The sequence below is a fragment of the Arctopsyche grandis genome, chromosome 3 (assembly GCF_051622035.1).
Source record: "Arctopsyche grandis isolate Sample6627 chromosome 3, ASM5162203v2, whole genome shotgun sequence".
In the NCBI taxonomy this organism is placed as follows: Eukaryota; Metazoa; Arthropoda; class Insecta; order Trichoptera; family Hydropsychidae; genus Arctopsyche; species Arctopsyche grandis.
This window is the reverse complement of record NC_135357.1, coordinates 36,798,085-36,821,188: the sequence shown is the minus strand read 5'-3', so window position 1 is coordinate 36,821,188 and position 23,104 is coordinate 36,798,085. Positions and strand designations below refer to the sequence as shown.

At 46.2% G+C, this 23,104-nt stretch overlaps 2 protein-coding genes and 1 pseudogene across 2 annotated transcripts; 1 reads left to right on the top strand and 2 right to left on the bottom strand.

The window, feature by feature from the left end:
* The first annotated feature begins 53 nt into the window (after positions 1-53).
* On the top strand, positions 54-886 carry LOC143909456 (histone H2B-like). The gene has a single exon (XM_077427449.1). It carries the CDS (start codon positions 103-105, stop codon positions 481-483), a length of 381 nt encoding a protein of 126 aa, XP_077283575.1. The 5' UTR covers positions 54-102; the 3' UTR covers positions 484-886.
* Positions 887-1,579: 693 nt separating this feature from the next.
* LOC143909459 (histone H4) lies at positions 1,580-1,898 on the bottom strand. The gene has a single exon (XM_077427452.1). The coding sequence runs from the start codon at positions 1,889-1,891 to the stop codon at positions 1,580-1,582; it is 312 nt and encodes a 103-aa protein (XP_077283578.1). The 5' UTR covers positions 1,892-1,898.
* Positions 1,899-20,953: 19,055 nt separating this feature from the next.
* Positions 20,954-21,698, bottom strand: LOC143910035 (histone H3-like; annotated as a pseudogene).
* Positions 21,699-23,104: the final 1,406 nt, after the last annotated feature.

The window sequence follows — 23,104 nt, the reverse complement described above, 5'->3', positions numbered from 1 at the left end:
ATCGTTAAAACGCAGCCACAAAGAAGAAGAAGAAGGGTTTGAAGCTCATTCTGAAGCGTTCTCTCGTATCGACAGCGTCCCTTTGGATCAGTGTGATACACGATGCCGCCCAAGACTAGTGGAAAGGCCGCCAAGAAATCTGGGGGCAAAGCCCAGAAGAACATCTCCAAGGGGGATGGAAAGAAGAAGAACAAGCGCAGGAGGAAGGAGAGCTACGCCATCTACATCTACAAGGTGTTGAAGCAGGTGCACCCCGACACCGGCATCTCGTCGAAGGCGATGAGCATCATGAACAGCTTCGTCAACGACATATTCGAGCGCATCGCAGCCGAGGCTTCTCGTCTCGCCCACTACAACAAACGCTCCACCATCACTTCTCGGGAAATCCAGACCGCAGTCCGTCTCCTGCTTCCGGGAGAATTGGCCAAGCACGCTGTCTCTGAAGGCACCAAAGCCGTCACCAAATACACCAGCTCCAAGTAGACGCCAACGTCCTAGCGTTGACGAACATCAAAAGGCCCTTTTCAGGGCCACCAATATACTTTACAAGACAAAAATTTGGCTTAAAATGAACAATTTCATCATTTGCATATTGATATTTTTTTACTGCACTTAGTGTAATATAACGATTAGCAGTCCCAACTTCCTTGTTTTTTTTAGCTTGCAAACGATTTTTTGTTATTGTACTTTATTTTTTCATACCTGATATTTAAAAATAATAATGCCTACTCAGCTTAGTGCGTTATTTTTAAGTAGTTTCATGATCGCTTCTCACAATTCTACCTTTTTTTTGCTAAACAAGTACTGTATTTTTTTTCTACCTGACTAATTTATATATTGTGGTCAGCACGATGATTCAACTGAATAATAAACCACTGCAATTGTTGCCATTACTTGTATGGATTTCACATTTCTTCTGTCACCATCAATTCCGTTTCTATACGTCTCGTCGGCTTGGTACTAGGCATACATAACAAAATGTTCAATTGAAATTAATAAAATACATATGCAATAATAATTAGAAACGTAGAGTTCACATAACGAGAATTGGCGAAAAACCGGACCCACCGTAATTCGTAATTTCACATTCGAGAAGTCACACCTAAATTATTGTAATACTGTTGACGTGTTAATGTCGCACATATATAGCATATTTGAATCCTTTTTATTGTAGTTAATATGAAAAATAAAAGTTTGCGAAACAAACTAATGCCCTTAGTAAATGTATATACATATAGCATGGACAAATTCCATTTCATCATTGCAGATCACGAAATGCTACTGAGAGCGTGAGTCTTTAACATGATTTACATGTGATTTCAAACGAAACCGATACGTTTATTGAAGTTTGATGCTCCTGAAAAGTTCGTTCACTGAGGTAAACGAAGGTGAAACAAACATTGCCCACATGGTAGTAGTTGAAATAATAAATTCTATTAAGCGTAATTATGTATTTGCTATACAAATGTCAAATATATATGCAGCTCAGATGAAAGTTTAGAACCGAAAACTTTGTAAATGGTTTGGTGGCCCTGAAAAGGGCCTTTTTGTTGGTGTCGATGTCAATAAATGAGTTCGTCTAACCGCCGAATCCGTAAAGGGTGCGTCCTTGTCTCTTGAGAGCGTAGACTACGTCCATGGCAGTGACGGTCTTGCGCTTGGCGTGCTCGGTGTAGGTGACGGCATCCCTGATCACGTTTTCCAGGAACACCTTGAGGACGCCTCTGGTCTCCTCGTAGATCAGACCCGAGATACGCTTGACTCCTCCACGACGAGCGAGACGTCTGATGGCAGGTTTGGTGATGCCCTGGATGTTGTCTCGCAACACCTTCCTGTGACGCTTAGCGCCCCCTTTTCCCAACCCCTTTCCTCCCTTTCCGCGACCAGTCATCTTGAATCAGTGAAGTGTTGGTGGCACGAGAGTGAGAGCTAAACAGACGCCCGAACGGGACGAACTCTGGCGAGCGAATGAGTCGCGACACTAAAACGCCCGTATGTATACTTTCGGTGGCGCCTATATTTATAGCAGTGCATGTGGTCAGGGGTTAAATACCTTTTCCAAAGAGATAAAAAAAATTATTACAAAATGTAATGTAAAAAAGTTTTTTAATGGAACAAATATTAAATAGAAAATAAGACGATTAAATAAACATAAATAATATGATTATACTCACGTTTTATGAAAATAATTCATATATGACCAATCCATAAATTTATTTATCAATGAATTTAAGGAATATGCATAAGAATTTGCAAAAACAAAATGCTATACAATTGAACGGTGAACGGTGAAATTATAGCAGTGTATGTGATCAGGAATAACACACTTTTACAAATTAGACAATAAAATGTGCTGCAAAAAGAAACGAATTCAATTTCAAATACAGTACACTCTCGATTATCCGGGCTAATGTTGGGGAGGAAGGGCATGGATAATTGAAAAACACGGACAATCCGAATCATTAAATTTTGACTTAGTTTCGAATATCTAATATATAATTTCGAAAGAGACTTATTCGATTTCTTTTTGCGATTCGAAGATAATTTTGAAAGAGGCAGTATATGTGTTTGTTTGTTCGTGAAAGTCAATTTGATAAAAAAAAACAAACGAGTTTTCAAATTAATTTATAGAAAATAAAACTATTCAAATAAATTTAATAAAATGTTTACTATTAGATTAGTCATGTTTAAGCGGTTTATATTACAAATACCGAACGAAGCCGGGTAAAACCACTAGAAATATCATATTTACAACACAAATGTTTGTTTTATAATTTTAATACTCATTATTTATTAAGAAAAACGCTTATGGTTAAGCAGATAAGTGGCCGTTAGTAGTTAGTACTATGTAGTGTTGCCAAAATATAATTAATCTAGTCTACCAGCCAGACGAAGCATTGAAGTTGTCTTCTAATCCTAATTTCTCATGGAAAAATTTGGCTGTTTCCATACACATTTGACCGCTAATTGGTATTCCTTCTACTGGTTTTTGATTAAACTATATGAGCATAGTTGCATCCAAATCTTCGAATGTTGACATTTTCATACTTTTTCGTTTCGAAGGACCTGCGGAACTATTACAATCTCTCGCGAACGCCTCTAAATTATTTTTTTGTTTAACTATATCTCGAACAGGTATGTCAATCTGTAATATTTTCTGAAAATAATTGATAATAATTGAATATACGTATGTTACGAAAACATCTGCTCTGAATACACGCACTTGTTAGTTCTTCACTGATCAAAAGCGACTGAAATACATAATTAACGCAATAGTAAAAGACATTTGAAAAGGAAACTAAAATCGTTTTTGTTTAACATCATTTGTTTCAAATAAATCGCGTGTTTACGGTCGCAATCAATCGATGCGTCTCATAGTCATATAAGAAAAAAAAAAAAAATTAAATGAATTCATATTTTTCAAGCACGGATAATCCGCAAGCCGGATAATCTGCACGTCTATGAGAATTACCATATCAATTATTAAATTTACATAGACTTGCAGATTATCCGGTTTGCGGATTATCCGTGCTTGCAAAATATTAATTAATTTAATTTTTTTCTTATATGACTATGAGCCGCATCGATTAATGAAAAAATAATTAAAATTAATTAAGTTGTAACGTGGGGGTGAAGTGGGTGGTTTTGACTGAACAGGGAAAGACCAGCAGAGATGGGAGTCCAAAGGAAACGACAGTTCTCAGAGAAAGCTGTGGTCCGACTCGACTTCCGAGTAGTAGTAGTGGGTAATATTTTATAGATAGTTCCATGGAGTTTACTCCATGCCTATCGATCTAGCGAATTATCTGGGATCCGATTCGCGGTGATGTTGTGGTGCGGGCTGGCGGCTGCTCGCATTGCTGATTTGGATGGCTAGAACACTAAGCATAGGTTAGTGCATTAACTATGGGATACTGTTACGGTTAGTATGGTTAGTTTTATATTTAGAGGCTATAGTATTATGTTAGTGGCTTGGTTAACTTAACTTATGGTTACTGTTGTCATAATATATATTTACAGATTAATTCTATCTATCCTAGTTTAGCCTATACCCATCTTCAAGATGTCGATGGGCCTTTGATTGATCGTGAGTTTGGTCTCACCGAGGGAATTTATAAGAGGGTTGTCTATCTTGCCGAGAGACTTGAAGTAGTTCACGGCAAGTTTGTGTACGTGTTTGTCAAGGTGGTCAATGTTTAGGTCATTGTGAATTATAGTGTTTCTTGTGTACCAGTCGTAGTTGCCCGCGGCACGCAAGAATTTGTTTTGAACTGTCTGTAGTTTGAGTATGGATGTATTGGAGATGGTAGTGTGAGCCCACACGGGGCTCGCGTACGTGATTTGTGGGCGGATGATAGATTTATACAGCAAGCACTTGTTTTTAAGCGAGAGCTTGCTGTTGGGTTTGCATAGTGGGTAAAGCTTTGACGCAACTGCCCTAGCTCTGCGCACCGCGTTAGTGATGTGGGGTCTCCAGGTTAATTTGCGGTCGATTATTACCCCCAGGTAGCGGGTAGACGTGGTCCAGTTGACTGGTTGGTCGTTTATAATGACTGGCTTGGCTGGTTTGCACCGTTTTTTGCGTCTGGAGAAGAATATTGCCTGACTTTTATCCGGGTTGATTTTCATCAGCCATTTATCGTACCACGCTACCAGTTGGTCCGAGTACTTCTGGAGGGCGAGTGAGACTCCCTTGGGGCCGACGGAGCTCGCTAAGATGGCCGTGTCATCGGCGTACTGTGCGATGTTTGTGTACCTATGTGTAGGAGTGGGTATGTCGTGTGTGTAAAGGTTGAATAGCGTGGGGCCGAGGATGGAGCCTTGGGGTACGCCAGCGGAGATGCCTCGCTGAGTTGAAATGCGGTCCTTGAGTTTGACCTGAAATCTCCTTTCTCTTAGGAAGGATGCGATGGATCGTATTGAGTGGGGGGTGATGTTGGCAGCAATCATTTTGTAAAGGAGGCCAGAGTGCCAGACTTTATCGAAAGCTTTGGAAATGTCTAGGAAGATTGCTCCAGTAGACATGTTGTGGTCGAAGCCGTCTATAACGGTTTCAACAACTCTGTGAATCTGGTGAACGGCAGAATGTTGGGGTCTAAAACCAAATTGTGTTTTGGGAAGAAGGTCAATTTTTGCGATTTCGCTGTTGAGATTTGAGATTAGGATCCGTTCCAGGATCTTACTCAGTGAGGATAGCAAGCTGATTGGTCGGTAACTTGTTGCGAGGGAGGGGTTCGAGTAGGGTTTTCTGATGAGAATGACATTAGCGAGTTTCCATTGACTCGGAAAATAGCAGATTCTGTTGGTGGCATTTAGTATAGCTGTGAGTGCAGCGATGGCTTTTTGAGGGAGTTCTTTTAGAGCTTTGTTGGAGATTCCGTCAGGGCCAGGGGCCTTTTTGGCGGCGATGCTTTTGATAATATTTTGGACTTCAAGCGGCGAAGTGGCGACAATGGGTACTGGGGCTGGGTTTTCGAGGTAGCTATTGACGGAGCTTTCAACCATTTGGCAAAAGTCGCTTTGCAGATTAGAGTTTGAGAGCGAGAATTGGTCCTGGAGACTGTCGGCTAGGGCTTCCGCTTTATCGGCGGTGGAGTAGACAAAATTATCTCCAACTTTGATCCTGTCGATCCTATTGCCGTTGCTTCTGAAGATTTTTGACAGTTTCCAGAAACCGTTATGTCCGTCTTCTAGCGCTCTGAGTTTGGTATCCCGGTTGTCGTTTCGTAGTTGCCACAAGGCGTTTTTAACGTCTTGTTGAAGTCTGTTCATTCGCTGTTTGAGGATTGGGTCCTTGTTTCTTTGGAATGCCTTCCTAGCTCTATTCTTAAGGCGAATAAGATCGCGAATGTCGGGTGGTAAAGCTTGCGGGTGCAGGGGAGAGTGGGGAGTGGTGGTGGTGCTGGCTTCTAGGGCTGACTGTATTTCGTCAGTGAGTACGTTAATAGCCGAGTCTATCTCTTGGGTGGTGTGAATCGAGTGGGGGTAAGTGACGGTGTGATGAAGGAGAGTTGAGAATTTCTCCCAAGATATGGTACTTCGGAGGATGGGGTTTATAGTTACGGGGGTGTTGGTGAGTTCTAGTATGACCGGGTGATGGTCGGAAGAGAGATCATTTACTACAGTCAAGGACTGCGCACCTGGAAAATTTTGAGTAAGAACGATGTCTAAGATATCAGGTCTACCTTTGAAGTTAATGAGGATTCTTGTGGGTTCATCTGGGGCCGTGACGGAGACTTTTGGGTTTGAGAGTTGGGAATAACTAAGGAGAATTTTCCCATTATTGTTAGTGGCTCGACTGTTCCATCTGGAATGTTTGGCGTTAAGGTCGCCTGCGGCAATGGTGGCTTTGTTGGTGTTGAATATGTTGTCTAAGTCGGTGGTGAGTAAGTGTTGATTTGGAGGGTTGTAGACTGCGTGGAGGATGAGTGGGGTGCCGGTGTTGGTCCAAACTTCTACCGACGTCAGTTCTATTCCTGTGGTGATCGGCCGCGGGGCCAAGTTGTGTTGGATCGTGTGTTTGATGAATATGGCAGTGCCGCCGGCGGCTTTGCCTATTCTGTCGTTTCTGTATGTAGTGTAGTTTGAGAAGTGTAGTCTATTACCGGGTTTGAGCCAAGTTTCGTTTACTAGTGCGATATCAATGGAGTGTTGGAGCAGGAATTGCTCGAATTCGACACGCTTGCAGAGTATGCTGCAAGCGTTCCAGTAAACGATCTTGAGGTAACAAGTCATTTTTTCTGTCGGGTGAGCATGATCAGTTGATCAGAGGCTGTTGACGCACAGTCAGTGGTCAAATGGGGTCCTGCACATTTGATGCATAAGGGGGCGACATTGCAGTTGTAGGAGCCATGTCCAAAGCCTTGGCAGCGGTGGCACTGCGGTACAGTGTCACCACGACGAAGTGATTCGATGCGAACCAGTTGGCCGAAAATGCTGGAGAGGTTGAATAATTTCTTCCCCTCTTCGTCGCGTGTGGTCTCGACTGTGAACATGGGCATGTTGCGCTTGTCACGTCGTGATTTCATGACGGTGGCTTTACTGGCTTTATAGCCAAGTTTGGCCAGCTCGGCGAGGACTTCCGATTCGGAGTAGTTGGGGTTAATGCCTCTAATGACTACTTTGAGCGGTTTGTCTTCCGTTAGAGGGTGGGCATAAAACTGAAATTGTTGCTCTTGGAGCAATTTCGTGATTTTACGGTAATCATCGATGGTGAGAGGGGAGATTTTTACTCTGTTTTCAGAGTAGACGGCCGTGAACTTGTAGTTATTGAAGAGTATTCAAAGGTAAGTGGAGTCAGGTCGAGGTACAAGAAAACACGCAGGCAGGTTCCAGTTCTTTATTGCTGCTCGTCCGGTGGAGGTCAGGATCCGAATGCCACCGATCGAGAGCGTACCGTTCTTATATCATAGAGCGCTCAGCGCATACACGTTTATGACACGTCAACAAGTACAGTCATTGGTCAAGGAGTCGGGTGTAGCCATTGGCCACAACGCCCGACTCCACCATTGGTCGGCGTCACCATGACGTCACTGGTCCACGGGGCGTCTCCCTATGCAACGCTACACAACCCCCCTCTTAAGAGAGATCGTCCCGATCGACCCACCAATTTACACCTTAATTTACACATTAATTTACACATTAATTTACACATTAATTTACAATTACAAAACAGTTACACATAATTACAGTTGCATGAACTTATTCATCTATACGTCGACTTATTATCTGGTGTTTCTTCCGTTTAAATGCCAACGTGGTCGGTCCATCTCGCACGTGTCACCAACGTCCAACTTCGTCTCGACAGCTTCGTCTTCTTCCATCATGTTGGTTCCAGCATCACAACTGCAAAACCAAACGTTCAACCCAGAACGCGCACCCGTGCTCATGACCCTGAAGAGAGGCTTCGTCCCTGGAAATCTACGCAGTGAACCCCGTCGAGGTACCGCCAACATTTAGCGTCTCTGCTAAATGTGCCTCTGCCGTTGCATTGTTTACGAAACGAAACCCATTTCATTTCGTGGAAGTAGCGACACTAACGCGATGATTCATGCCTTCGTACTGCGAATGCTGTGTAGCTGGTGACGACTCCTTCTGAACGGTCTCTCGCCCTTGAAATATCTCCCCATGTTGAAAACAGTGGACGCAGATCAACAACCATCGATCGCTGCGCTGAATTTCGATGACATCGAGTATTGAATGTAGACATTACGGGAGCGGTGGTGAACTCGTAATCGACGTATCCCATTCTACGTCGCAACAGCTCCTTTTCTGACGACGACATCACCAAAAGTCGTCGTCGACCCGGCTGGCTGCTAGTCTTCGATAAGTTCGACGATCGTAGCCCGGTGCACTGCTTCTGGTTGACCCTGGCTCTCGTTCTCCGGATGACTCCGCTTCTGCTGGTTGCCTTTCCCTGCAACCTTCCGGGGTGGTCCTCTCTCGCCTTCGGCAGCATGACGCAATCCAGTTTTGATAGCGCGTGTGTGGAACGCCATCCTGGCTTCTAGGCGCCAAATGACAACACGCATCAACCCAATTGAATGAGCTGAGAGCTCGTCGCAGTGAGAACTGCGTTTTTCTCGTAGAAGGCGTGAATTGGCATCTCCAGCTCCCGCAAGCAGCATCTCGATCGCCGCTATGCTCGTTTCCGATTCGGCTCCATGTCTTCCGGCGGCGATGAAGACCTCGAATCCGCACCTTTGTGGCTCCTTGTCCCAACCATATAGATCCCACTTCTGACACCAGTGAAGAGTATTCAAAGGTAAGTGGAGTCAGGTCGAGGTACAAGAAAACACGCAGGCAGGTTCCAGTTCTTTATTGCTGCTCGTCCGGTGGAGGTCAGGATCCGAATGCCACCGATCGAGAGCGTACCGTTCTTATATCATAGAGCGCTCAGCGCATACACGTTTATGACACGTCAACAAGTACAGTCATTGGTCAAGGAGTCGGGTGTAGCCATTGGCCACAACGCCCGACTCCACCATTGGTCGGCGTCACCATGACGTCACCGGTCCACGGGGCGTCTCCCTATGCAACGCTACATTATGTTGGTTGAGTTTCCTTTGAACTGCCTTGTAGTCCGATGGCAACCTAAGGAAGATTGGAGCAACCTTTGCTCTTTGGACATTTTGTGAAGGAGTGTCCGAGACGGTGTTTCCGGATGGGTGAGCGGGTCTTGCGGTTTGAGGGGGTGCACGAATTTGTGCTGTGCGAGGGGTTTGGGGCGTATTTGCCGACGGGGCGCTGGGGGCCGCTTGTTGGGTGGGCACGTCGCGAGTTGGACGCTTTTGTGTAACATTCCTGTTACGGATTATGCCAACCGGGAATAAGTAGTCTTCCGGTTGTGGTGCCGGGGTTTTTGTAAGTGCGGGTACAGCTGCTGATGCAGGTGGGGACTTGGCAGTGGCGGTAACCTCCATTTTGTTGGAGTTGGATTCGGAATCGAAATCGGGGTCGGAGTCGAGTTCCGCGAGTGGCGCGTATCTGTTGCTATTGTGTGGGGGCGACTGTGGTTGTGTGCGTGTGGTGTTGGGCGGGCTTACCATTCTACGCTTACCGTTTTTTTTTTTTAGGTGACGTCTGGGGGGATGTGGCCATGTCCTTCGTGGTCATCATCGACTGGGACTGCGTCATGTTTGACGCAAGGTTTCCCAGTTGGGCGGAGTGGGCTGCTTGGCCAGCAGCTCGTTGGGCTGCGTGAGTCGCGAGAATCGACTCGATGGTCTTTTTGAGGGAAGCGTTTTCTTCCTTCACGGTTCGAAACGCCTCCAATATGAGTCGCGACACTAAAACGCCCGTATTTATACTTTCGGTGGCGCCTATATTTATAGCAGTGCATGTGGTCAGGGGTTAAATACCTTTTCCAAAGAGATAAAAAAAATTATTACAAGCAACTACGAAATGACAACTGGGATACCAAACTACCAGACTTGGACAAAATATTCAACACTAACAAAGCCACCATTGCCGCAGGCGACCTTAACGCCAAACATTCCAGATGGAACAGTCAAGCCACTAACAATAATGGGAAAACTCTCCTAAGTTATTCCCAACTCTCAAACCCAAAAGTTTCCGTCACGGCCCCAGACGAACCCACAAGAATCCTCATTAACTTCAAAGGCAGACCCGATATCTTAGACATCGTTCTAACTCAAAATTTTCGACGCCAGCACCACCACCACACCCCACTCTCCCCTGCACCCGCAAGCTTTACCCCCCGATATTCGCCTTAAGAATAGAGCTAGGAAGGCATTCCAAAGGAACAAGGACCCAATCCTCAAACAGCGAATGAACAGACTTCAACAAGACGTTAAAAACGCCTTGTGGCAACTACGAAACGACAACTGGGATACCAAACTCAGAGCGCTAGAAGACGGACATAACGGTTTCTGGAAACTGTCAAAAATCTTCAGAAGCAACGGCAATAGGATCGACAGGATCAAAGTTGGAGACAAGTTTGTCTACTCCACCGCCGATAAAGCGGAAGCCCTAGCTGACAGTCTCCAGGACCAATTTTCTCTCTCAAACTCTAACCTGCAAAGCGACTTTTGCCAAATGGTTGAAAGCTCCGTCAATAGCTACCTCGAAAACCCAGCCCCAGTACCCATTGTCGCCACCTCGCCGCTTGAAGTCCTAAACATCATCAAAACCATCGCTGCCAAAAAGGCCCCTGGACCTGACGGAATTTCCAACAAAGCTCTAAAAGAACTCCCTCAAAAAGCCATCGCTGCACTCACAGCTATACTAAATGCCACCAACAGAATCTGCTACTTTCCAAGTCAATGGAAACTCGCCAACGTCATTCTCATCAGAAAACCCTACTCGAACCCCTCCCTCCCAACAAGCTACCGACCCATCAGCTTACTATCCTCACTGAGTAAGATCCTGGAACGGATCTTAATCTCAAATCTCAATAGCGAGATCACAAAAATTGACCTTCTTCCCAAAACACAATTTGGCTTTAGACCCCAACATTCTGCCGTTCACCAGATTCACAGAGTCGTTGAAACCGTGATAGACGGCTTCGACCGCAACATGTCAACTGGAGCAATCTTCCTAGACATTTCCAAAGCCTTCGATAAAGTTTGGCACTCTGGCCTCCTTTACAAAATGATTGCTGCCAACATCACCCCCCACTCAATACGATCTATCGCATCCTTCCTAAGGGAAAGGAAATTTCAGGTCAAACTCAAGGACCACATATCAACCCAGCGAGGCATCTCCGCTGGGGTACCCCAAGGCTCCATCCTCGGCCCCACGCTATTCAACCTGTACACACACGACATACCCACTCCTACACATAGGTACACAAACATCGCACAGTATGCCGATGACACTGCCATCTTAGCGAGCTCCGTCAGCCCCAAGGGTGTCTCGCTCGCCCTCCAGAAGTACTCGGACCAACTGGTAGCGTGGTACGATAAATGGCTGATGAAAATCAACCCGGACAAAAGTCAGGCAATATTCTTCTCCAGACGTAAATATCGGTGCAAACCAGCCAAGCCAGTAATTATAAACGACCAACCAGTCAACTGGACCACGTCTACCCGCTACCTGGGGGTAATAATCGACCGCAAATTAACCTGGAAACCCCACATCACTAACGCGGTGCGTAGAGCTAGGGCAGTTGCGTCAAAGCTTTACCCACTATGCAAACCAAACAGCAAACTCTCGCTTAAAAACAAGTGCTTGCTGTATAAATCCATCATCCGCCCACAAATCACGTACGCGAGCCCCGTGTGGGCTCACACAACCATCTCTAACAGATCCATACTCAGACTACAGACAGTACAAAACAAATTCTTGCGTGCCGCGGGCAACTACGACTGGTACACAAGAAACACTATAATTCACAATGACCTAAACATTGACTACCTTGACAAACACGTACACAAACTTGCCGTAAACTACTTCAAGTCTCTCGGCAAGGTAGACAATCCCTTAATAAATTCCCTCAGCAAGACTAAACTAATAATTAACCAAAGGCCCATCGACATTCTGAAGATGGGTATAGGCTAAAATTAGCATCCATTTAACTAACCAGACTCAACCACCTCCAAACGGTCCATACCCGTTAACCACCCACTAACACACTAACCCCGAAAGTATCCCACAGATGTTGCACTAATTTTGCTTAGTGTTCCAGATCGACAAACACTCCACAAGCGAGCAGCCGCCAGCCCGCACCACAAACATCACCGAGAGTCCGATCCCATACAACTCGTTCGATTGATAGGTTAAGGGAGTGTCACTACCCTATAAACTATCGTTAAAACGCAGCCACAAAGTAGTTGAAGCTCATAACGTACTCACTGACGAAATACAGTCAGCCCTTGAAGCCAGCACCACCAGCACACCCCACTCTCCCCTGCACCCGCAAGCTTTACCCCCCGACATTCGCGATCTTATTCGCCTTAAGAATAGAGCTAGGAAGGCATTCCAAAGGAACAAGGACCCAATCCTCAAACAGCGAATGAACAGACTTCAACAAGACGTTAAAAACGCCTTGTGGCAACTACGAAACGACAACTGGGATACCAAACTCAGAGCGCTAGAAGACGGACATAACGGTTTCTGGAAACTGTCAAAAATCTTCAGAAGCAACGGCAACAGGATCGACAGGATCAAAGTTGGAGATAAGTTCGTCTACTCCACCGCCGATAAAGCGGAAGCCCTAGCCGACAGTCTCCAGGACCAATTCTCTCTCTCAAACTTCAACCTGCAAAGTGACTTTTGCCAAATGGTTGAAAGCTCCGTCAACAGCTACCTCGAAAACCCAGCCCCAGTACCCATTGTCGCCACTTCGCCGCTTGAAGTCCTAAACATCATCAAAACTATCGCCGCCAAAAAGGCCCCTGGCCCTGACGGAATTTCCAACAAAGCTCTAAAAGAACTCCCTCAAAAAGCCATCGCTGCACTCACAGCCATACTAAATGCCACCAACAGAATCTGCTACTTTCCGAGTCAATGGAAACTCGCCAATGTCATTCTCATCAGAAAACCTTACTCGAACCCCTCCCTCGCAACAAGTTACCGACCCATCAGCTTGCTATCTTCACTGAGTAAGATCCTGGAACGGATCTTAATCTCAAATCTCAACAGCGAAATCGCAAAAATTGACCTTCTTCCCAAAACACAATTTGGCTTCAGACCCCAACACTCTGCCGTTCACCAGATTCACAGAGTTGTTGAAACCGTTATAGACGGTTTCGACCGCAACATGTCTACTGGAGCAATCTTCCTAGACATTTCCAAAGCCTTCGATAAAGTTTGGCACTCTGGCCTCCTTTACAAAATGATTGCTGCCAACATCACCCCCCACTCAATACGATCTATCGCATCCTTCCTAAGAGAAAGGAAATTTCAGGTCAAACTCAAGGACCACATATCAACCCAGCGAGGCATCTCCGCTGGGGTACCCCAAGGCTCCATCCTCGGCCCCACGCTATTCAACCTGTACACACACGACATACCCACTCCTACACATAGGTACACAAACATCGCACAGTACGCCGACGACACTGCCATTTTAGCGAGCTCCGTCAGCCCCAAGGGAGTTTCGCTCGCCCTCCAGAAGTACTCGGACCAACTGGTAGCGTGGTACGATAAATGGCTGATGAAAATCAACCCGAACAAAAGTCAGGCAATATTCTTCACCAGACGTAAATATCGGTGCAAACCAGCCATGCCAGTAATTATAAACGACCAACCAGTCAACTGGACCAAGTCTACCCGCTACCTGGGGGTAATAATCGACCGCAGATTAACCTGGAAACCCCACATCACTAACGCGGTGCGTAGAGCTAGGGCAGTTGCGTCAAAGCTTTACCCACTATGCAAACCAAACAGCAAACTCTCGCTTAAAAACAAGTGCTTGCTGTATAAATCCATCATCCGCCCACAAATCACGTACGCGAGCCCCGTGTGGGCTCACACAACCATCTCTAACAGATCCATACTCAGACTACAGACAGTACAAAACAAATTCTTGCGTGCCGCGGGCAACTACGACTGGTACACAAGAAACACTATAATTCACAATGACCTAAACATTGACTACCTTGACAAACACGTACACAAACTTGCCGTAAACTACTTCAAGTCTCTCGGCAAGGTAGACAATCCCTTAATAAATTCCCTCAGCAAGACTAAACTAATAATTAACCAAAGGCCCATCGACATTCTGAAGATGGGTATAGGCTAAAACCAGCATCCATTTAACTAACTAGACTCAACCACCTCCAAACGGTCCATTCCCGTTAACCACCCACTAACACACTAACCCCGACAGTATCCCACAGATGTTGCACTAATTTTGCTTAGTGTTCCAGATCGACAAACACTCCACAAGCGAGCAGCCGCCAGCCCGCACCACAAACATCACCGAGAGTCCGATCCCATACAACACGTTCGATAGATAGGTTAAGGGAGTGTCACTTCCCTATAAACTATCGATAAAACGCAGCCACAAAGAAGAAGTAGGCGTTTGAGGACCGTCTGGATGTGTTCCAATTGGGCCTCCGGGGTCGGACTAAATATGATGATGTCGTCGAGGTATACGAGGGTTGATCCGGTCAGGTAACCGAGAATGTCTTCCATTAGCCGGGAGAATGTGGCAGGCGCGTTGCAGAGGCCGAAAGGCATGACACGGAATTGGAATAGACCAAATTCAGTGGTAAAGGCGGTTTTTGGTCGGTCTTTCTCTTCGACTGGGACTTGCCAAAAACCACTCTGCAGGTCCAACGTCGAGAAGAATTTGGCGCCCGCGAGTCTGTCCAGGACGTCGTCCATTCGTGGCATCAGGAACGAGTCTTTCGTTGTCACGGCGTTTAACCGACGATAGTCAACGCAGAGGCGCAACTCGCCGGTCTTTTTCGTGACCAATACGATGGGGGAGGCCCAGGGACCGGCTGCTGGTTCGATTATTTGTCTTGTCAACAAGTCGTTGATGAGGGACCGTAACTCTGTCTTCTTGTGCAGCGGTATTCTGCGAGGGGCCTGTTTGATGGGGGCGGCGTCGCCGCTATTTATTTGATGGCTCCCTTTATGGACTTGGCTTAAGTCCCGTTCGCTTTGGGCGAAGGCTTGTCGATGCTGGAGGAGGGAGTTGACGATCGTCGACCGTTTTCCAGGTGGTAGGTCGATGATAGCAGCGTCCAGTTGGCGGGGCAGGTCGTCTTGTCGCTTTCCGTTCAGTTCGTGTCTTTGTATTTCCTGACACGAATGGACTGAACTTACTGGTCGATGGGGCGCAATGGCGTTCCGGAAAGTGACCCTTGTCGTGGTTCCTCCCAGTTCGACGATCGTATTGAGGTGGCGCAGGAGATCCATCCCCATGATGACCTCTGAGGAGAAATCAGTGACGGCATATTTCCATCTCACTTGTGTGCCTTTAATTGCCAACGTAGTCTCGGCCCATACGTAGATCGCTACGTGTCGACCGTCTGCGACTCGTACTCTTTCCCTCTTGTCGTTCACCCTTTTTCTATGTTCGCGGGGAATTTTGGCGAACAGTTTGCTGGAGATAACGGAGATGCTTGCCCCGGTATCCAACAGTACCCTACATGGTACTCCTCCGATCTCGCCTTCGGTGTCCAATACGAAAGGTGAGTCGCCGTCGCTCCCTAACACTGGGACGGGCTTTTCTTCATCTTCGATGATCAGTCCTGCCCGTGTGGAACTGACCATTATTCTTTTCTCGACTGCCCGTACCTTCGGACAGTTCCGCCCGTGACATTGTGGGCTTCCGCAGTTTCGGCAGTTCCTTTGCCCTTGCCAGGGCGGTCTGTTGCCGTTACGGCCCTCCGCTTGCCAGGGAGGTCTGTGACCGTTACGGCTTTCTGCTTGCCAGGGAGGTCTGCTGGCGTTTCGAGCTGCGGTATTGAAGTGAGGCTGGTGGTCTTGGGCTGGTCTGTTGGCCGCCCCCCTCCCTTGACTCCTCAGCCGTTTCGCATCCCTCGCGTGTTTTGCGAGCCGTAACAGCTCCTGCAGTGGGGTCTTCGGATCTGCGGTGAAGACGGCAGCGCGGATATCCTCGTCGTGAAACGACAATATGAGGAGTATCTTGTCCAGGACGTCCTCTAACGGAAGACAAACCGCTCAAACTGGTCATTAGAGGCATTAGCCCCAACGAGTCAGAAGTCCTCGCCGAGTTGGCCAATCTTGGCTACAAAGCCAGTAAAGCCACCGTCATGAAATCACGACGTGACAAGCGCGACATGCCCATGTTCACTGTCGGGACCACACGCAACGAAGAGGGGAAGAAGTTGTTCAACCTCTCCAGCATCTTCGGCCAACTGGTTCGCATCGAATCACTTCGCCGTGGTGATACTGTACCGCATTGCCACCGCTGCCAAGGCTTTGGTCACGGCTCCTACAATTGCCATGTCGCCCCCCTGTGCATCAAATGTGCAGGACCCCATTTGACCACTGACTGTGTGTCAACAACCTCCACTCCAACTTGTACCAGCTGCAGAGGCCCTCACGTTTCCAGCTACAGAGGCTGCCCTTCAAATCCCAACAACAAAAGCAGGAAGAACTCCCGCCAACCCCGAAACCCCAACCCCTCCCACCCCCAACCAACGAAGACCAACGTATCGCAATATAGACACGAAAACTCAAATTTCCCTCCCCTAACCCCTCCCACCCAACAACCCAACATCAACACTAGCTGGAACCCAAACCAAGACCTTTCAAATCGGATGAGCAAAATCGAACAGTCCATTGACTCGATAAATGCCATCCTGCTCATGCTCACCCACCAACATAAAAAATGACTTGCTACCTCAAGATCGTTTACTGGAACGCCTGCAGCATACTCAGCAAGCGTGTCGAATTCGAGCAATTCTTGCTCCAACACTCCATTGATATCGCACTAGTAAACGAAACTTGGCTCAAACCTGGCAATCGACTAAACTTCCCAAACTACACCACATACAGAAACGACAGAATAGGCAAAGCCGCCGGCGGCACTGCCATATTCATCAAACACACAATTCAACACAACTTGGCCCCGCGGCCGATCACCACAGGGATAGAACTGACGTCGGTAGAAGTTTGGACTAACACTGGCACCCCACTCATCCTCCACGCAGTTTACAACCCACCAAAACAACACTTACTCACCACAGACTTGGACAAAATATTCAACACTAACAAAGCCACCATTGCCGCAGGCGACCTTAACGCCAAACATTCCAGATGGAACAGTCAAGCCACTAACAATAATGGGAAAATTCTCTTAAGTTATTCCCAACTTTCAAACCCAAAAGTTTCCGTCACGGCCCCAGACGAACCCACAAGAATCCCCATTAACTTCAAAGGCAGACCCGATATCTTAGACATCGTTCTTACTCAAAATTTTCCGGGCGCGCAGTCCTTGACTGTAGCAAATGATCTTTCTTCCGACCATCACCCGGTCATACTAGAACTCACCAACACACCCGTAACTATAAACCCCATCCTCCGAAGTACCATATCTTGGGAGAAATTCTCAACTCTCCTTCATCACACCGTCACTTACCTCCACTCAATTCACACCACCCAAGAAATAGACTCGGCTATTAACATACTCACGGATGAAATACAGTCAGCCTTAGACGCCAGCACCACCACCACACCCCACTCTCCTCTGCACCCGCAAGCTTTACCCCCCGACGATAAGTTCGTCTACTCCACCACCGATAAAGCGGAAGCCCTAGCCAACAGTCTCCAGGACCAATTCTCTCTCTCAAACTTCAACCTGCAAAGTGACTTTTGCCAAATGGTTGAAAGCTCCGTCAACAGCTACCTCGAAAACCCAGCCCCAGTACCCATTGTCGCCACTTCGCCGCTTGAAGTCCTAAACATCATCAAAACTATCGCTGCCAAAAAGGCCCCTGGCCCTGACGGAATTTCCAACAAAGTTCTAAAAGAACTCCCTCAAAAAGCCATCGCTGCACTCACAGCAATACTAAATGCCACCAACAGAATCTGCTATTTTCCGAGTCAATGGAAACTCGCCAATGTCATTCTCATCAGAAAACCCTACTCGAACCCCTCCCTTGCAACAAGTTACCGACCCATCAGCTTGCTATCCTCACTGAGTAAGATCCTGGAACGGATCTTAATCTCAAATCTCAACAGCGAAATCGCAAAAATTGACCTTCTTCCCAAAACACAATTTGGCTTCAGACCCCAACACTCTGCCGTTCACCAGATTCACAGAGTTGTTGAAACCGTTATAGACGGTTTCGACCACAACATGTTTACTGGAGCAATCTTCCTAGACATTTCCAAAGCCTTCGATAAAGTCTGGCACTCTGGCCTCCTTTACAAAATGATTGCCGCCAACATCACCCCCCACTCAATACGTTCTATCGCATCCTTCCTAAGAGAAAGGAGATTTCAGGTCAACCTCAAGGACCGCATATCAACTCAGCGAGGCATCTCCGCTGGGGTACCCCAAGGCTCCATCCTCGGCCCCACGCTATTCAACCTTTACACACACGACATACCCACTCCTACACATAGGTACACAAACATCGCACAGTATGCCGACGACACGGCCATCTTAGCGAGCTCCGTCGGCCCCAAGGAAGTCTCGCACGCCCTCTAGAAGTATTCGGACCAACTGGTAGCGTGGTACGATAAATGGCTGATGAAAATCAACCCGGATAAAAGTCAGGCAATATTCTTCTCCAGACGTAAAAAACGGTGCAAACCAGCCAAGCCAGTCATTATAAACGACAAACCAGTCAACTGGACCACGTCTACCCGCTACCTGGGGGTAATAATCGACCGCAAATTAACCTGGAGACCCCACATCACTAACGCGGTGCGTAAAGCTAGGGCAGTTGCGTCAAAGCTTTACCCACTATGCAAACCAAACAGCAAGCTCTCGCTTAAAAACAAGTGCTTGCTGTATAAATCCATCATCATCCGTGTGGGCTCACACTACCATCTCCAACAGATCCATACTCAGACTACAGACAATTCAAAACAAATTCTTGCATGCGACGGACAACTACGACTGGTACACAAGAAACACTATAATTCACAATGACCTAAGCATTGACTACCTCGACAAACACGTACACAAACTTGCCGTGAACTACTTCAAGTCTCTCGGCAAAATAGACAATCCCCTGATCAATTCCCTCAGTGTGACCAAACTCACGTCCAATCAAAGACCCATCGACATTTTGAAGATGGGTATAGGCTAAAATAGCACCCAATTTAATTAACCAGACTCAACCACCTCCAAACGGTCCATACCCGTTAACCACCCACTAACACACTAACCCCGACAGTATCCCACAGATGATGCACTAATTTTGCTTAGTGTTCCAGATCGACAAACACCCCACAAGCGAGCAGCCGCCAGTCCGCACCACAAACATCACCGAGAGTCCGATCCCATACAACACGTTCGATGGATAGGTTAAGGGAGTGGCACTCCCTATAAACTATCGTTAAAACGCAGCCATAAAGAAGAAGAAAGTCGGAAGTCGAGTCGGACCACAGCTTTCTCTGAGAACTGTCGTTTCCTTTAGACTCCCATCTCTGCTGGTCTTTCCCTGTTCAGTCAAAGCCACCCACTTCACCCCACGTTACAATAGGCTCATTTTTGTTAAAAATAATTAATGTATTGGAAAAGACTTCGATAATGGTTTAGATGAAGTTTATTGATATGTAAAATTTACACATGTGGAATTTAATCCGCAAAGCGTATCGACGAAACACAAGGTTCGCGAACGCTGCCCAAATGCAGACTGACCGGCCGGCAGCGTCAGTTTCCGGCCACGACTCGTCAATGATACCAATCTATCAATGAGTTAATACGACTGTTTGCCACACGTCGAAACAACGTCGGAACAGTGGCTTTACTGGCTTTGTAACCAAGACTGGCCAAGGACTCTGACTCGGAGTAGTTGGGACTAATGCCTCTAATGACTAGTTTGAGCGGTTTGTCTTCCGTTAGAGGGTGGGCATAAAATTGAAATTTTTCATCTTGGAGCACTTTGGTGATTTGGCGGTAATCATCGTTGGTGCAAGGTGTGATTTTTACTCATGATCAAAATATAATAAAATTAAAGTACTATGGCAAAATTTATCACACGGCAACGTTCAGGGTGGCGATGTAAATCCTTTAATAATTTAATGCAATCGGATTTAATACAAAATGTTGCAATGTCTAGTTTGAATCGTCAAACTTATTCTACATACATATAATATAATGAAATATTCATTGTATTATAATATATTAAATACATGTACATACATATTGATTGAAAATGTAATTCATTGCGACTGTGATTGTGTGTGTGTGGTGTTGGGTGGGCTCGTCATTCTACGCTTACCTTTTTTGCGGGGTGACGTCTGAGGGGATGTGGCCATATCCTTCGTCTTTGTGGTCGTCGTCGTCGACTGGGCCTGCGACATGTTTGACGCGAGGTTTCCCAGTTGGGCGGAGTGGGCTGCTTGGTCAGCTGCTCGTTGGGCTGCGTGAGTTGCGATTAACTTTTTGAGGGAAGCGTTTTCTTCCCTCATTTCTTGGTACGCCTTCAAAAGTTTTTTAAAGTCGTGTTCCGTGAATTTTTGCGTTTTAGCGCTAGTGTCACCACGGCCATCACGCCTCACACTGGCCATCTTGTGGGTGGGTTTGTTTGTTGTGTCACTGTCACTTTTCACTGTCACTATCACTGTTTTGTTTATTTGGCTGTTGCTAGTACAGCATCTCATTCCCAGAGGGACGCGTTCGAAGAGTCGAGCGGTAGTTACATCGCGGTTTCGGCGACGCAGCTGTTAACGGCACAGCTGTTTGTAGCGCGGGTAACGACAACGACAGCGCGGCTGGGCACGTCCGTGCACTGCGGGCGCTGGGCGCGGACTCTTTGTAAATGGTGAAAAATAAATCTGAAATATATTTGTTGTGGCCCTTAAAAGGGCCGTTTTGAATGTGAGTAGATATTTAGGCGCGTTCTCCGCGGATACGTCTGGCCAATTGGATGTCTTTGGGCATGATGGACATCCAGGCGCTTGGCGTGGATTGCGCACAGGTTGGTGTCTTCGAAGAGACCGACGAGGTAAGCCTCGCTAGCTTCCTGGAGAGCCATAACAGCAGAGCTCTGGAAACGCAGGTCGGTCTTGAAGTCCTGGGCGATCTCGCGGACCAGGCGCTGGAAAGGCAGCTTGCGGATGAGCAGTTCAGTGCTCTTCTGGTAGCGACAGTTCCTGGCCGATATCTATTTATTTAGAAAGAGAAGAAAATAATATTCCCGTGTTTTTCCAATTGAAAATAGTAAATTGCTCCAGGTTTATATGGATTAGGGATGGGAATCTAAAAACCCAATCTATATTATTTACATATGTATGTAAACAATAAATAAGTTGATAAATTCGATCACGTTGAGAAGTACTGATATAGACAAAGTGTTTCAATACTAGTGAAAATCCTGATAGTTTTATACGTATTTTATCTTATAATTTTGATTAATCGCGTATAATAAATTGTAATAACTATTACTTTTCCCGGTCACAAGTTTGTGTTCATCGTATGCATTTATTAGATAAATTGGTGAGAATGAGAATGAGAATGAATGAACAATATGCCAACCTAAAATTAATAATGATGTATGTGTGTAAATAAAGCTACCAGAATGTTTATTTTTGTTTCATCCAAATTTCGCCATTCTTACATTATGTAAATTCAGCATTTTCAAAAATAAATTTCGTCGCCGTACACGGTTGCAATCGGTCGATGTGCGCTATCGCCTTATCGCGTTCGATATAACATTTATAAATTTTATAAATATATAATAATTATTATAATAAAATTTAAAGTTGCAATAATATAATATAATAAGTGAATATACAACAACAAAATCAAACTGTTGCCGCGCTGTTACCGGCGCGGCGCAGTTTTGCACCCGTTCTGAAAAATGAACACAGATAATCCAGTGCCACTGGCGCAGCAGTACGATCCGTATGATCAACTTACACATCTATGCCAACAATATGAAATCAGATGCAAACAATATGAGATATCTATAACCGATTTAAAGAAAAGAATTGAAATAATGGAAAAAAAATCCAGGCCTTCTACATCTATTCTAAATAGGAGCAAAAGTCTTGACAATTTGAATAAAGACTACCACACAGATGAAGAAGAACTTGAAAATGAACTTTAGCAGAGAAAATTAGTAAAAAAAGAAACCAATAAACCTAACAAACAACCACTTCCACCGCCTATTTATGTGAGCAATGTTATTGACTTCAATAAGTTTAGAGCTCATATATTATCAACAACAGAAACACCACCCATTCAATGTCAATTTAAATTAATTTCTAATAATAGTATCAAAATCACTACACAAACCGAAATTTTATTGACGGCAATTAAAGCCATTCAACACTTCCACCACTACCTACCGGGTTCGAAGTTCACGTTACGAACCGACCACTCGGCGTTAACGTGGCTGAAGAACTTCAAAAGACCGGAGGGCCAGTTGGCGAGGTGGCTGGAAATTCTGGGCCAGTACAACGTGACCATCATTCATCGACCGGGGATAAAACACGGGAACGCGGACGCACTATCGCGAAGGCCGTGTGCGGAAGGGTGCTCCAAATGCTCACGCGCAGAGACAACCGATCGGGATAACAACTTGGCCCGAACGGAACCAGTAGAACCCGCAAAACCGGAAGCACGATTAGCCCTCGTAGGGATCTTGCCCAACGAGATGACAAACTCGACGATCGACAAAATCGTCGAGTGGAAGAACGCCGGAAAGAGACCACCGTGGGAAACAGTATCTGCTGAGGAGCAGGAACTGAAAATACTGTGGACCCAATGGGATGCATTGGAGGTGGAAGGCGGTAAGCTGTACCGGAGATGGGAGAACACTGCGGGAACACGTCACACAAAGCAGCTGGTGGTGCCGACTGAGAAGATACCCGAAATCATGTGGGAGATGCACAACGCGCCCACGGGGGGCCACTTCGGTATCAATAAAACGTACCGAAACGTGCGCCAAAAATATTACTGGCCGACGTGTCGAATCGACGTCACCCAGTGGTGCGAACGATGCGCACAATGCGGGGCCCACAACGGACCACACCGAAG

Coding starts and splice junctions, on each gene's coding strand:
- LOC143909459 (XM_077427452.1), bottom strand. CDS start 1,891: ATGACTGGTCGCGGAAAGGGAGGAAAGGGGTTGGGAAAAGGGGGCGCT.
- LOC143909456 (XM_077427449.1), top strand. CDS start 103: ATGCCGCCCAAGACTAGTGGAAAGGCCGCCAAGAAATCTGGGGGCAAA.